The sequence below is a fragment of the Chiloscyllium punctatum genome, chromosome 49 (assembly GCF_047496795.1).
Source record: "Chiloscyllium punctatum isolate Juve2018m chromosome 49, sChiPun1.3, whole genome shotgun sequence".
Classification (NCBI taxonomy): domain Eukaryota; kingdom Metazoa; phylum Chordata; class Chondrichthyes; order Orectolobiformes; family Hemiscylliidae; genus Chiloscyllium; species Chiloscyllium punctatum.
The window spans coordinates 31491963-31505181 of NC_092787.1; the positions used below are offsets into that span (position 1 = coordinate 31491963).

General features: G+C 42.5%; 1 protein-coding gene across 2 annotated transcripts; it reads left to right on the forward strand.

Moving 5' to 3' along the window:
• The first annotated feature begins 2619 nt into the window (after positions 1-2619).
• Positions 2620-8350, forward strand: LOC140469531 (protein FAM163B-like). 2 transcript variants are annotated; one of them, XM_072566136.1, is made up of 3 exons: positions 2620-2750; positions 3696-3811; positions 7416-8350. In XM_072566136.1, the coding sequence occupies exons 2-3, from the start codon at positions 3719-3721 to the stop codon at positions 7770-7772; spliced, it is 450 nt and encodes a 149-aa protein (XP_072422237.1). In that variant the 5' UTR covers positions 2620-2750; positions 3696-3718; the 3' UTR covers positions 7773-8350. The 2 variants fall into 2 exon arrangements, with proteins under 2 accessions (XP_072422237.1, XP_072422238.1); XM_072566137.1 differs by lacking the exon at positions 2620-2750 and adding an exon at positions 3375-3421.
• Positions 8351-13219: the final 4869 nt, after the last annotated feature.

The following is a 13219-nucleotide window of genomic DNA, read 5'->3' on the forward strand; positions in this document are numbered from 1 at the left end:
AAGCACAGCAGGTCAGGCAGCATCCAAGGAGCAGAAGAGTCGATGTTTTGGGCAAAAGCCCTTAATCAGGAATAAGGCTGTGAGCTGAGGGGTGGAGAGATAAATGAGAGGGGGTGAGACTGGGGGGAAAGGTAGCTGGGAGTGCAATAGGTAGTCAGAGGTAGGGGTAGTGGTGATAGGTTGGATGGATGGGAAGGAAGATGGACGTGTGGGACACATCATGATGGCAGTGCTGAGCTGGAAGGTTGGAACTGGGATAAGGTAGGGGGAGGGAAATGAGGAAACTGGTGAAATCCGCATTGATGCCATGGGGTTGGAGGGTCCTGAGGCGGAAGATGAGGTGTTTTTCCTCCAGGTGTTGGGTGGTGAGGAAGTGCTGTTGGAGGAGACGTGGGAGAGGGGAGTTGAAATGTTCGACCATGGGGTGGTGGAGTTGGGTTGGTGCTGACAACCTGGGGGTTGCAGTGAGAGAGAGAGACTCAATGAGATCCTTGTAGAGAGAGGAGGAGAACTTCTTCAAGGTAGAACCAACCAATCCCACAACCCAGTGGCCGAACATTTCAACTCCCCCTCCCACTCTGCCAAGGACATGCAGGTCCTGGGCCTCCTCCATCGACACTCCCTCACCACCTGACGCCTGGAGGAAAAACGCCTCATCTTCTGCCTTGGGACTCTGAAAGCACACGGGATCAATGTGGATTTCACCAATTTGTTCATTTCCCGTCCCCCACCTTACTCCAGTTTCAACCTTCCAACTCTGCACTGCCCTCATGACCTGTCCTACCTGTCAATCTTCCTTCCCAACTATCTGCTCCACCCTCCTCTCTGACCTATCACCATTACCCCCACTTCCATCTACCTATCACATTTCCAGCTACCTTCCTCCCATTCCCCCTCCCATTTATCTCCAGCCCCTCAGCTCACAAGTCTCATTCCTGATGAAGAGTTTTTGCCCAAAACATTGATTCTCATGCTCCTTGGATGCTGCCTGACCTGCTGTGCTTTTCCAGCACCACATTCTCAACTGTCACCATATGACACTGGGGTGCAAAACAACGGACATTGGCTTGTTACTTCAGTGGGCTATTTGGCTTTTGTAGATTAAGAGTAAAGAAATGTTTTTGAGCATCTTCAGCACATAAAGCCAAAGGTTTCCCTGAATTCTGAGACTGAGATGTTAAAACAGTTTGTTACACAGGCATAGCATTTAAAGTTATATTTTGAGTTTTAATGATGATTCTGAGTGAGTTGTGACCTGTTTTTAACTTGGTTGCCATGGAGGTAGTTGCCATACACACCACAGCACACTGTGCATCACTGACAGATGGAGTGTGAACAATAGTGTTAACACAACCTGTTTATTACACATTTCCCCATGGAATGATGTGGCTGCAGAAAAGCTTTAAAAGTCTTGTTTTATTCTGTCATACAGTTATGGCAAGCCTTATGGGGGTTGGAAATGGTCCTGTGGGGGTGGAGAATGGATCCTGTGAGGTTAGGGCAGTGAATTGCTGCTGGGTGGGGAATGGAACCCAGAGGGGTAGGGAATAACATTGTGGGGGTGGGGAATGGAACCCAGAGGGCTAGAGAATGGGGTTGTGGGGGTGGGGAATGGCACCCAGAGGGCTAGGGAATGGCGTTGTGGGGGTGGAGAATGGAACCCAGAGGGGTGGGGAATGGAACCCAGAGGGGTAGGGAATGGTATTGTGGGGGTGGGGAATGGAACCCAGAGGGGTAGGGAATAACGTTGTGGGGGTGGGGAATGGAACCCAGAGGGCTAGAGAATGGGGTTGTGGGGGTGGGGAATGGCACCCAGAGGGCTAGGGAATGGCGTTGTGGGGGTGGAGAATGGAACCCAGAGGGGTGGGGAATGGAACCCAGAGGGGTAGGGAATGGTATTGTGGGGGTGGGGAATGGAACCCAGAGGGGTAGAAAATGGCATTATGGGTGTGGTGAATGGAACCCAGAGGGGTAGGGAATGGTATTGTGGAGGTGGGGAATGGAACCCAGAGGGGTAGGGAATGGTGTTGTGGGGGTGGGGAATGGAACCCAGAGGGTAGGAAATGGCATTGTGGGGGCGGGGAATGGAACCCAGAGGGGTAGGGAATGGCATTGTGGGGGTGGGGAATGGAACCCAGAGGGGTAGGGAATAACGTTGTGGGGTGGGGAATGGAACCCAGAGGGGTAGGGAATAACGTTGTGGGGTGGGGAATGGAACCCAGAAGGGGTGGAAAGTGGACCTTTGGGGTTGAAGTCCCACAGTATTGTGGCTCTCTCATACAGGTTATGATAATTAGGGATGCAGTAGAGTCCATGTGCATAAATCACAGCGGCCACGCTAAGCATCTGCCAACTTGGATTATGCCAAACCGGATTAAAATAAGCCTCAAAGTGTTAGTAGGCTGTTTGACAGTAGGTGGAATCACAAATGCAATGAATCATATTGTTTGGGATCAGATGTATTTAAAGTCTTTGATTTGTGAGAAAAATTGTTGCATCACTGTTGTTATGGTAACTGGATGCAGAGCAACCTTTCATTGCCATGGAAACAGGGGAGAATGGTGATTGGGTGAAACTGCTATGACAATATGGTGCAGTGTGTCAGTAACATCAGCAGGTGGCAGCAGTGGGTCCAGATGTGCAGCTTCTGTTCCTCAGCCTCTTATTGAGATACAAGAGTATTTGTGAACATTTGGTGATGTGAACCTGTGTGAGGAAACCTGCCCTGGTTATTATCCAGCAAGTGGCAGGTAATTTGCTGTGTGTTTCTGTTTGCGGTTTGACCTTGTTAAATTTAATGTTTATTGTCTGTTTCTGAGGAAATATCTAATTTTATAATCAAGGAGCTGGTTTTAGGTTGTGGAGACTGGTGATTAGAACTCACTGTCACTTCACCAGGTTTTAGAACGCACTGTCACAAAAAACAAACCCAGGCAGAAATTATGAAGAACACAAACTGAAAAACTGCAGAAGTGCAGCAAGTATGAACAGAAAAGACAGAGAAATCTCAGATATAGATAGGGAAAGGCACAAGGAATTCGACATGAATCAATATTAGGGGATAGGAAGCTTCACAGAAACTGATTAAAGAGGAATTGGTTAAACAATTGGAAAAGAAGTAGGTGAAGAAAAATGTTTATGGACAGATAAATAAATGCATTTTAAGTTAAGATCCAACTGACCTGGAGATGATGTTTTAAACAACCTCCCTCTGTTCTTTGAGATATAGTCTGCAGTAGAGTGGGCTGATTTATTAGTAATTAACAGCCTCTGTTACCTGAATGTACTGTATCCTTGGTTTCAATAGTAATACTGGCTCCTGTACTGTCTGATCATCAGCCTCCACTGAGAAAGCCAGTAATGACAGCGTGGGCATATGGGGAAGATGCAAACTGTCATATTGAAACAAAACCCCACAAAAGTATACTTTATCAGATTTAAAAATATTCATTAATCCTCCAGGGGATCCCATGTTCAGATTTAAATCTGAACATTTGCATTACTCAAAGTGGCCTTGTAGCTAGAAATACCCAGATTGATCAATGCCAGGAATGACTGCGATTGTTTCCTCACTCAGAATACATTTTTAAGTTTTCCTCTCTCAGCTTTGAAGTTTAATATTGTCCAAGTATCTTTTTTCAAAAGGCTTCTCTGTCTGATTTCTCTCCTTGAATTTCCTGCCTTCTCTTTTACAGGTTGTTAATGGAGAGCTGGTCGAATGACAGCCGGGACTGTAGTGATTACAGGTGGAATATTGGCTACGGTTATCCTGCTCTGTATAATCATTGTGTTGTGTTATTGCCGCCTGCAGGTTAGTGTGTAATAGGGCCAAGGTATGGTCATCTTAAAAAAAGGAAATATTTTGCAGTCTTTTCTTGCTCTCTAAAAGACAGCCTAGGGTAAAACCATGTGTCTTCTTGTTTTATTGCTTTATTTATTTTATGGCATTAAATGCATAAAATTTAGAAATATCTAGGGCTTAATTTTAACTCAGGCATGAATATGGAAAACCGAGTAGTCTTTGATTCACTCTGACAGCAGGGTCTTTAAGAATTGAGCCTGTGTGGGAACCTCAGGCATATCTGGGAGTGATGATTCTGGAAGCATCGTTTGCAAGAACTGGGAGGTGATGCTGGAACTGTAAAAGCTGCTATGATGGCCACAACTTGAGTTGTGTGTGCCACATCATCACACTGTTGGAAAGATCTAGTTACATCAGAGAGGGTACTGAAAAGATTGATGAGGATATTGCCTGGACTAGCGAAATTTAGTTTTGAGGAAAGATTGGATAGGCTGGGCATGTTTTATTTGGAAGGGAAGATTTAATTGAAATGTGTAAATGACATCACCAACCCTTGGAAACTCAAATATATAAATGGAAAGTAGGCTACACCACCAGTGCTTCATTCAGAGGCTCACTGAAGATGTTATCTAGTATGGGTGACGAAATATCTGAAAACGACTCTTCCAGCTCAGCAAGCAAACTTACATCCAGGACCTTAAGGCAGGATATATGCACACTAGAGTCCGACTGTTCATCATGTTTTCCCATGCCTTGTTTGTTCTGCCCAAGTGCATCACCCACTGATCTGCATTGAATTCCATTTGCCACTGACCAGCCCATCTGTATCCTCCTGTAATCCAAGGCTATCCTCTGCACTATTTCCCATTCCACCACTTTTGTATCACGAGTGACTTGCAAATGAAGAAATTAACAACAAAACACCACTTCTGCAGATTTTGGTTTAGCATGAAATCAGGACAAATGTAAATTAAACTGGAATTAAAAGGTAGATGATATTTAAAATATATAGGTAAATTTCATTTTAAGTAAATGATACAACAAAACAGGCCTCACTTAACCATAGACACCCAATTGACTTTCCACACAAATGTCACACCACATATACATACAGTTCCTCATTTTGCTGTTCTTTATTTCACACTAGGTCAGGAGTCTTATCTGACAATGGCTTTCACTTTTGCAGCTTCATGGGTACAATTATCATCAAAAAGTACTTCTATATACCTACTTCCTCAGGTGATAACAACCCTGACAGCACAGCTTTTCAAAATTCCAATTCAATCAACTAAATAATACATGCTGGTTTATAGATTGGCCATTTCTGGAAAATAGATTTGAAACATTTTTAACTGGCTCACACAATACCTTTTGTCTCCTTTTCTGCCAAACAGAAAAACTCTGGATTTCTTGAGGGAAATTTGTTTCTGTCCCTGATGCTTCTTTGCATGATGTTGTACACTGATACTATCACCCTCCAATTCCTCTACTTACAGCTCTTCCTTGTAGCTGACCAGAAGACTTTTTGTCTTCATTCCTTTATGTTTGAACTGCTTCCAGGTCATCAGGTCACACAGACCAGTTTTTTAAAAAAATTAACCAATTACAATGAGTTCCTTTACAATTGATGTAAGCTCTTAAAAATCTTAACAAAATTCTCAAAAACAACTGCAATATTATACAGTCATAGAGATGAACACCATGGAAACAGACCCTTTGGTCCTACTTGTCCATGTAGACCAGATATCCCAACCCAATCTAGTCCCACCTGCCAGCACTTGGCCCATATCCCTCCAAACCCTTCCTATTCATATACTCATCCAAATGTCTTTACAATCCCAATGGAGCCAAATCCATTCCCCGTTCACTTGACCACAATTCCAAATGTTCACTGTATAGGTTCTGGGTCAAATCTTATAAACATATGAATCAGGACGAAGGGTAAACTATTCAGTTAGAGATAAAGAAAAATACTGCAGATGCTGGAATCCAAGGTAGACAAGCAGAAAGCTGGAAGAGCACAGTGAGCCACACAACATCAGGAGGTGGAGAAGTCAACGTTTCAGGTGTAACTCTTTTTTCAGGACTGGAAATGGGGGGAGGGGTGGTGGTTAAGTAGGGATAAATAGAGGGTACAACCTGTTGGTCAATGTGAGGAATTAATTCAGTTAGTAGCTGGAAGGGTCTATCAGAGGAATGGAAGGGGGGGAGGGTGTGGCGAGGGGCAGGAAAGGGAGTCGTGCATGGGAAGGGAAGTTATTTGAAATTGGAGAACTCAATGTGAGCCCTCCGGGCTGTAGGCTGCCCAGGTTGAAGATGTTGTTCCTCCAATTTGCAGTCTGATTCGCTGTGGCAATGGTTGAGGCCAAGGATGGTCCTCAAACATGCTCTACCATTCAATAAGATTAAGGTTGAACTGATTGTAAATCAAATCTATATTCCTGCCTATCCTTGATCAACCTTCAACCATTGCTTAATAAGAATATATCTACCTCAGTCTTAAAAATATTCAAGGACTCTGTTTCCACCACTTGTGATGAAGAGAGTTCCAAAGACACTGAAACCTCAGAGAGGAATAATTTAGTCTAACTGTTTTAAACAGTAATCTCTTGCTTGAGGTACCCCCACAAGAGAAGACATCCTTTTCACATGTATCCTGTCAAGACCTCTAAGGCTTTTTATACATTTCAATCAAGTCATCTTTTATTCTTCTTAACTCCAGCAGATATAAGGCCAGCCTGTCCAACCTATCCTCAGAATTTTGGTTCAGCTGGAGTTTCCGGAGGATGATATGTATCTGGTAGTGAGAATTGCTGTATCTAGGGCAGGAACACAAAAGGTTGGATGAGAGTTTTGTTAGCAGGTAGACTGAAGCAGCGGCAGAGATGGGTGATGTTCGGGTGTTAGAAGTCCATTGTCTTTGTTTATGGAAAAGATGTGGAGTTGCAAGCTTGGCTCAGGATCAAATAAACATCAAGATTATTGGTTCAGACTGCAACAGTGACCAGAGTAGGTTGCAATTATTAATAAGGAAAGACCTTTGTAGCAGATACTGAAGTCAGTAACTTCAGGATCCCTAATATTTAGGTGCAGCACATTTCTGTTCTTGTAATACTGAATGTCTGATAAGCAGTCTGACAATACAGAGATAAGTGGGAGAGGTTGAGAGAGACTGTGGTGACTGCTTAATTTCATTTATTTACATAATTTTGTTAATGCTGTTTGTAAATTATACATGTTGAGTGGAGCCTAGCATGTACCACTCCTTTATTGTTTGCCTTGTAGAGAAATGCGTGGCGTTAGGCAGACCAACTAAGAGGCGGTAATTTTCTGAGGGCCATTATGCTAAGTCGTGCTGTGACTGAATGAATGTGTTCATAGGGCCAGACAGTCTTTTTCTATTTGTCTACTGCAAATTTTCAGCTGCACCATATTAGAATTTCAAAGTAATTGCCCAGAACTTCAATACATTACCAATGTAGTTTCGTGTTGATTGAAATTGACTGTTGTGTTTTCTATATAGTTCAGGGGCTTTACTATGAAGTGAGTTGGGATGTCCTTAGGTGGTGAAAGATATTGTATCTTGTGTAACCTTAAGTCTTTTTTTTTACAGTATTATTGCTGCAAGAGGGAGGAATGGGATGGAGATGAGGAGGAACCAGATTTTGCCGTGCACTCCCGTCTGCCAACTGCTTACTACAACTACAATGTCGGAAATGGACTTAACTTCAGTTCTATAGCCTACCCCCAGGATTACTCTCACCCCAGAGCTCTCTGCTTCCAGTGCAAGCCCCAGTTTCATGTCCATCAGCTTGAAGAGATTCAGAATGGGGGTGAAAGCGTGAGTTATAACACAATCAGTGAGGAGGAATTAGAAATGTTGACAAGTCCCGAGGAGCTGCCCATGAGCAGGGCAAAGCTCACAAGAGAGGCTTTTAGCAGAAGTCGAAGTATCAGCACTGATGTGTGAAGATGTTTGTTATTCAAGGTTTTATACAACAGCATTTTCAATATAAAGAGGTCACTACTTTCCATATGCCATGGAGAAATGGACGAAATCAATGAATACGATTCCCAAAGCAGCTATAAAATGCTCACAAATCCAAACAATAGAAACAGAATGTACTGGGTCACTGGAGAAGCAGTACCCTGAATATGAAGAACAAAGTGATATTGACAGAAGAATCTTATTAATATGTTATGTCTTAATTCAATCTTTGAATGGATGAGATCTGTTTGATATGATCTTTTTTGTTTATTCCACTCCTATTTCTCATGTTCTTATTAAGTGGAAGCTTTGAAGTGGCCTGATCAATTGTAAAATGCTATTTCTATTGAGTATGGCAGTGGCTAATGTGAATGAATGTTTTCTGTGCATGATCTAATGATGTGACAGAAGTTACTGCCTGCTTGCTGGTGGGTGCTGGGGTCAGGGGTAACTGATTAATGACATTGTTCAGGGTTTGGTTTTCAGAGACTTGTTTTGGATTGGTTCTTATTGCTCAAGTCACTTGAATAAACTAGAGAACTTTGTGAACAAGAAGTAAATTGCACGTCAGTAGCTGTTATATTCATCAGACTTGGATTCACAGGAATAATTCTGATTTCTTATTTGGGTAATTTTGTGCAATTTGGCAATTTCCTAGATGAAACTGAGAAACAAGCAGAAACAAAGAAGCATAGACTATAGGAGAAGGACTAGGCCATTTGGCCCTTCAAGCCTGCTACACTATTCAATATGATCATGGCTGATCATCCAACTTTTAGATTAGATTAGATTACTTACAGTGTGGAAACAGGCCCTTCGGCCCAACAAGTCCACACCGCCCCGCCGAAGTGCAACCCACCCATACCCCTACATCTACATCTACCCCTTACCTAACACTACGGGCAATTTAGCATGGCCAATTTACCTGACCTGCACATCTTTGGACTGTGGGAGGAAACCGGAGCACCCGGAGGAAACCCACGCAGACACGGGGAGAACGTGAAAACTCCACACAGTCAGTCACCTGAGGTGGGAATTGAACCCAGGTCTCTGGCGCTGTGAGGCAGCAGTGCTAACCACTGTGCCACCGAGCCTTAGAATCCATTCCTGCTTTCTCCCAACAACATTCAATGTTTTGGCCTCAACTGCCTTGTGTGGCAAAGAATTCCACAGCCTCACCACTCTCTGGGTGAAGACATGTTTCCTCATCTCAGTCCTAATTCTGAATCCTTAAACTGTGACCTCTGATTCTGGATTCTAATTATCAGGAGCATTCTTCCTACATTTATAAGCCCCAGTACTCCAATACTATCAATACACTACCTGCAATCCCATATTCTTTAATTTTACATGGTTTCTTATGTGGGATCTCATTGAAAACTTTCTGTAAAGTCCAAGTAAACCATATGGAGTCACAGTGATGTACAGCATGGAAACAGACCCTTCGGTCCAACCCGTCCATACCAACCAGATATCCCAACCCAATCTAGGCCCACCTGCCAGCACCCGGCCCATATCCCTCCAAACCCTTCCTATTTATATACCCATCCAAATGCCTTTTAAATTTTGTAATTGTACCAGCCTCCACCACTTCCTCTGGTAGCTCATTCCATACATGTACCATCCTCTGTGTGAAAAAGTTGCCCCTTAGGTCTCTTTTATATCTTTCCCCTCTCACGCTAAACTTATGCCCTCACCCTAAACCTATCCCAGGGAAAAGACTTTGTCTATTTATCCTATCCATATCCCTCATAATTTTGTAAACCTCTATAAGGTTACCCCTCAGCTCTGACATTCCAGGGAAAACAGCCCCAGTTTGTTCAGCCTCTCCCTATAGCTCAAATCCTCAAATCCTGGCAACAACCTTGTAAATCTTTTCTGAACTCTTTCAAGTTTCACAACATCTTTCCAATAGGAAGGAGACCAGAATTGCACCCAATATTCCAACAGTGGCCTAACCAATGTCCTGTACAGCCGCAACATGACCACCCAACTCCTGTACTCAGTACTCTGACCAATAAAAGAAAGCATTCCAAACACCTTCTTCACTATCCTATCTACCTGTGACTCCACTTTCAAGGAGCTATGAACCTCCACTCCAAGGTCTCTTTGTTCAGCAACACTTTCTAGGACCTTACCATTAAGTGTATAAGTCCTGCTAAGATTTGCTTTTTCAAAATGCAGTACTTCGTATTTATCTAAGTTAACCTCCATCTGCCACTTCTCGGCCCATTGGCCCATCTGGTCAAGATCCTGTTGTAATCTGAGGTAACCCTCTTCACTGTCCACTACACCTCCAATTTTGGTGTCATGTGCAAACTTACTAACTGTACCTCTTATGCTCGCATCCAAATCATTTATGTAAATGACAAAAAGTAGAGGACCCAGCACTGATCCTTGTGGCACTCCACTGTCACAGGCCTCTAGTCTGAAAAACAACCCTCCACCACCACCCTCTGTCTTCTACGTTTGAGCCAGTTCTGTATCCAAATAGTTAGTTCTCCTTTTATTCCGCGAGACCTAACCTTGCTAACCAGTCTCTCATGGGGAACCTTGTCGAACACCTTACTGAAGTCCATATAGATCACATCTACCGCTTTGTCCTCATCATCCTCTTTGTTACTTCTTCAAAAACCTCAATCAAGTTTGAGAGACATGATTTCCAATGCACAAAGCCATGTTGGCTATCCCTAATCAGTCCTTGCCTTTCCAAATACATGTACATCCTGTCCCTCAGGATTCCCTCCAACAACCTGCCCATCACCGACATCAGGCTCACTGGTCCATGGTTCCCTGGCTTGTCCTTTCTACCCTTCTTACCCGAATCTCTGTTATCAACTCTACTAGTTGCATCTTTAAAAAATTATACTACATTTGTCAAGCATGATTTTCCTTTTATAAATCTATGCTGACTTTATCTAATCTGTCACTGTTGTCCAAATGGTCTGTCAAATATTTTATAACAGACTTCAGTGTTTTCACACTACCAATTCAGGCTGACTGGTCTATAATTCCTTGTTTTCTCTCTCTCATCTTTTTTAAATAGTGGGGTGACAACTTTCCTCAATCGCCATTGTCAGACCAACATTCTTGTTTTATTTTTCTGCCAGACTGTAATGGATATTTGTTGTAGTTCTCCAAGCACTCTTCGAATATTTGCTATTGCCTATTCACCATGATCCCTTTTAAGTAACGTTCCCCTATTTATCATAGACAGCGCCACCTCTTATCATCATTGTTTCCTTTATTTAGGTTCAGCACCCTCGTCTGAGAATTAACTCTGTCACTTTCTGTTCTTAGTGAAGAATTCCATCACATTATGGTTACTCTTCCCCAAGAGGCCTCGTACAGTTAGATTTCAAATTATTCCTTTGCCATTGTAGCAAAACAATTGGTTAAAATAAAAATTGTTTACTAACTTATCCAAATCTAAATGTATTTTTACTTTAGTTCTAAAGTTTAATCTGTGTGACATTCAGAACCTCTCTGAATTTGAAATTGTTTGACTCTCCGACCTCCTCCGAACAAGTGCAAAAGCTCACAAATAAATATCTTTGTCACGAAGATTGAGACTAATCAACTGCTATATTCCTCCTTCTCCCATTAACCAAAATGAGGTTTCACTAAACAGTTTCCACGTCCTTCCCTTGAAGTCATCTTCTGTAGCGTTTTTCATATCTCCTCCATGTCCTTGTGAGCTCACGTAATTCATGAAACCCACCCCTGCTCTGTAAACCTTCTTCTAAAAAAGACTGCTCGCTACTTAGCTTCCCCACCTGATCCCCATGTTCACAGACCTTGTTAAGGGTTTCCTCTCCTCGGGCCTGCATCAGCTAGCCCTCAAAGGTGTTGATGTGTCCATTCCTGAATGCTTAATTTCCAACCTCCTTTCCCACTCAAAAATCTTTCAAAAACACTTCCTTCCCACTACTCCAACTCTTCAGCACCTTCAACATGGTGCTGCTGCTCACAGAGGCCAGCAACTTCAGGAAGGGTGGGGCATCATTATCCCCAGAACCCTTGGTTCAAGAAGCCTGCTGGGCCACCCAAGTGCACAACTGGAGCTTGGTCTGATGGCTTTCTGTCTGGGCTGTGGTAGGACATGTCTCACTCTTAAAGGTGCACACATCACATACAAGCAATACACAGGAAAATCTCTTTCCAAATCAAGCCTTCTTATTTCCAGCTTTCTTTTCCTTCCTTTAACCCTTTTGAACTGCAGCCACTGGGTACCTAAAGTAATTTACAAGTTGGGAATTCATGCCATTTATTTTCTCAACCAGAGGAGAATTAGAAGGGGCATATAAATGAGGTGACTTGGGCTAACAATGAGATGCAATTGCATGCAATTAAGTAGTCATTGTTCAATAGTGCTCTGAACATGACTTCTATCGGATATGTTTGCAGACCGCTGCAACATGTCTGTATACATTTGGATCGCTCCTGCCAATTAACAGGATATTTTCTGGAGAACTTCAGAAACTCAGCCATTACATCTATGGCCAAACTGTATTTTTGGTTAAGGGCTCAGAAATCTACTGCTTTGTTCAAACAACTGAGCACCAGAGGAAAAACTTTCTTGATTGATATCTCTGGCTTTCTGGTTTCAATTGCAGTTTCCCTTAGTGGTACTTTAAAGGGTCTGGATGATAGACATCTTTATTGCCCTGTAGTAAAAGGCTAGTTTTTAAACATATTAACGTCCTGGATATTGGGATATAAATTGCTATAGCCAAGTTTGCAAATGACACTAAAATAGGTGGGAAAGTAAATTGCATGAAAAAATAAATTTACAAATTGATATGGATATGTTAGGTGAAAGGACCAAAATTGAGCAGGTAAAGTTTAACATGGATATATGAGAGATTCTCCATTTTGGTTGGAGGAATAGAAAGACAACTACTGTATTGCAGCCAATTCAGAGAAGCTTCACTTATGTGATTCTAGAGATGAGAGGTTTGCCTTATAAAGACAGCGTGAACAGCTTAGGCCGATATTGTCTGGAGTTTAGAAGAATGAATGGGGATTGAATTGAGGGATATAAGATACTAAAGGTGATTGATAAAGTAGATGTAGAAAGGATGTACCATCATGTGGGGTAAACTGGAATGAGAGGTCATAGTTTGAGGTAAGGGGTAGCAGGTTTAAAACAGAGATCCTTCTCTCAAAGGGTCGTGAATCTGTGGAATTCACTACCCCAGAGTGCAGTGGATGCTGAGAAATTAAGAAAATTTAAGGAGGTAGACAGATTTTTAGTTAGCAATGGTTTAAAGGTTATGGAGATTGGGCAGGAAAATTTAGTTGAGGCTAAGATAACATCAACCATGATCATATCAAATGATGGAACAGGCATAAGTGGCCTAATTACCTACTTCTGTTTTTTAGATTAGATTACTTACAGTGTGGATACAGACCCTTCGGCCCAACAA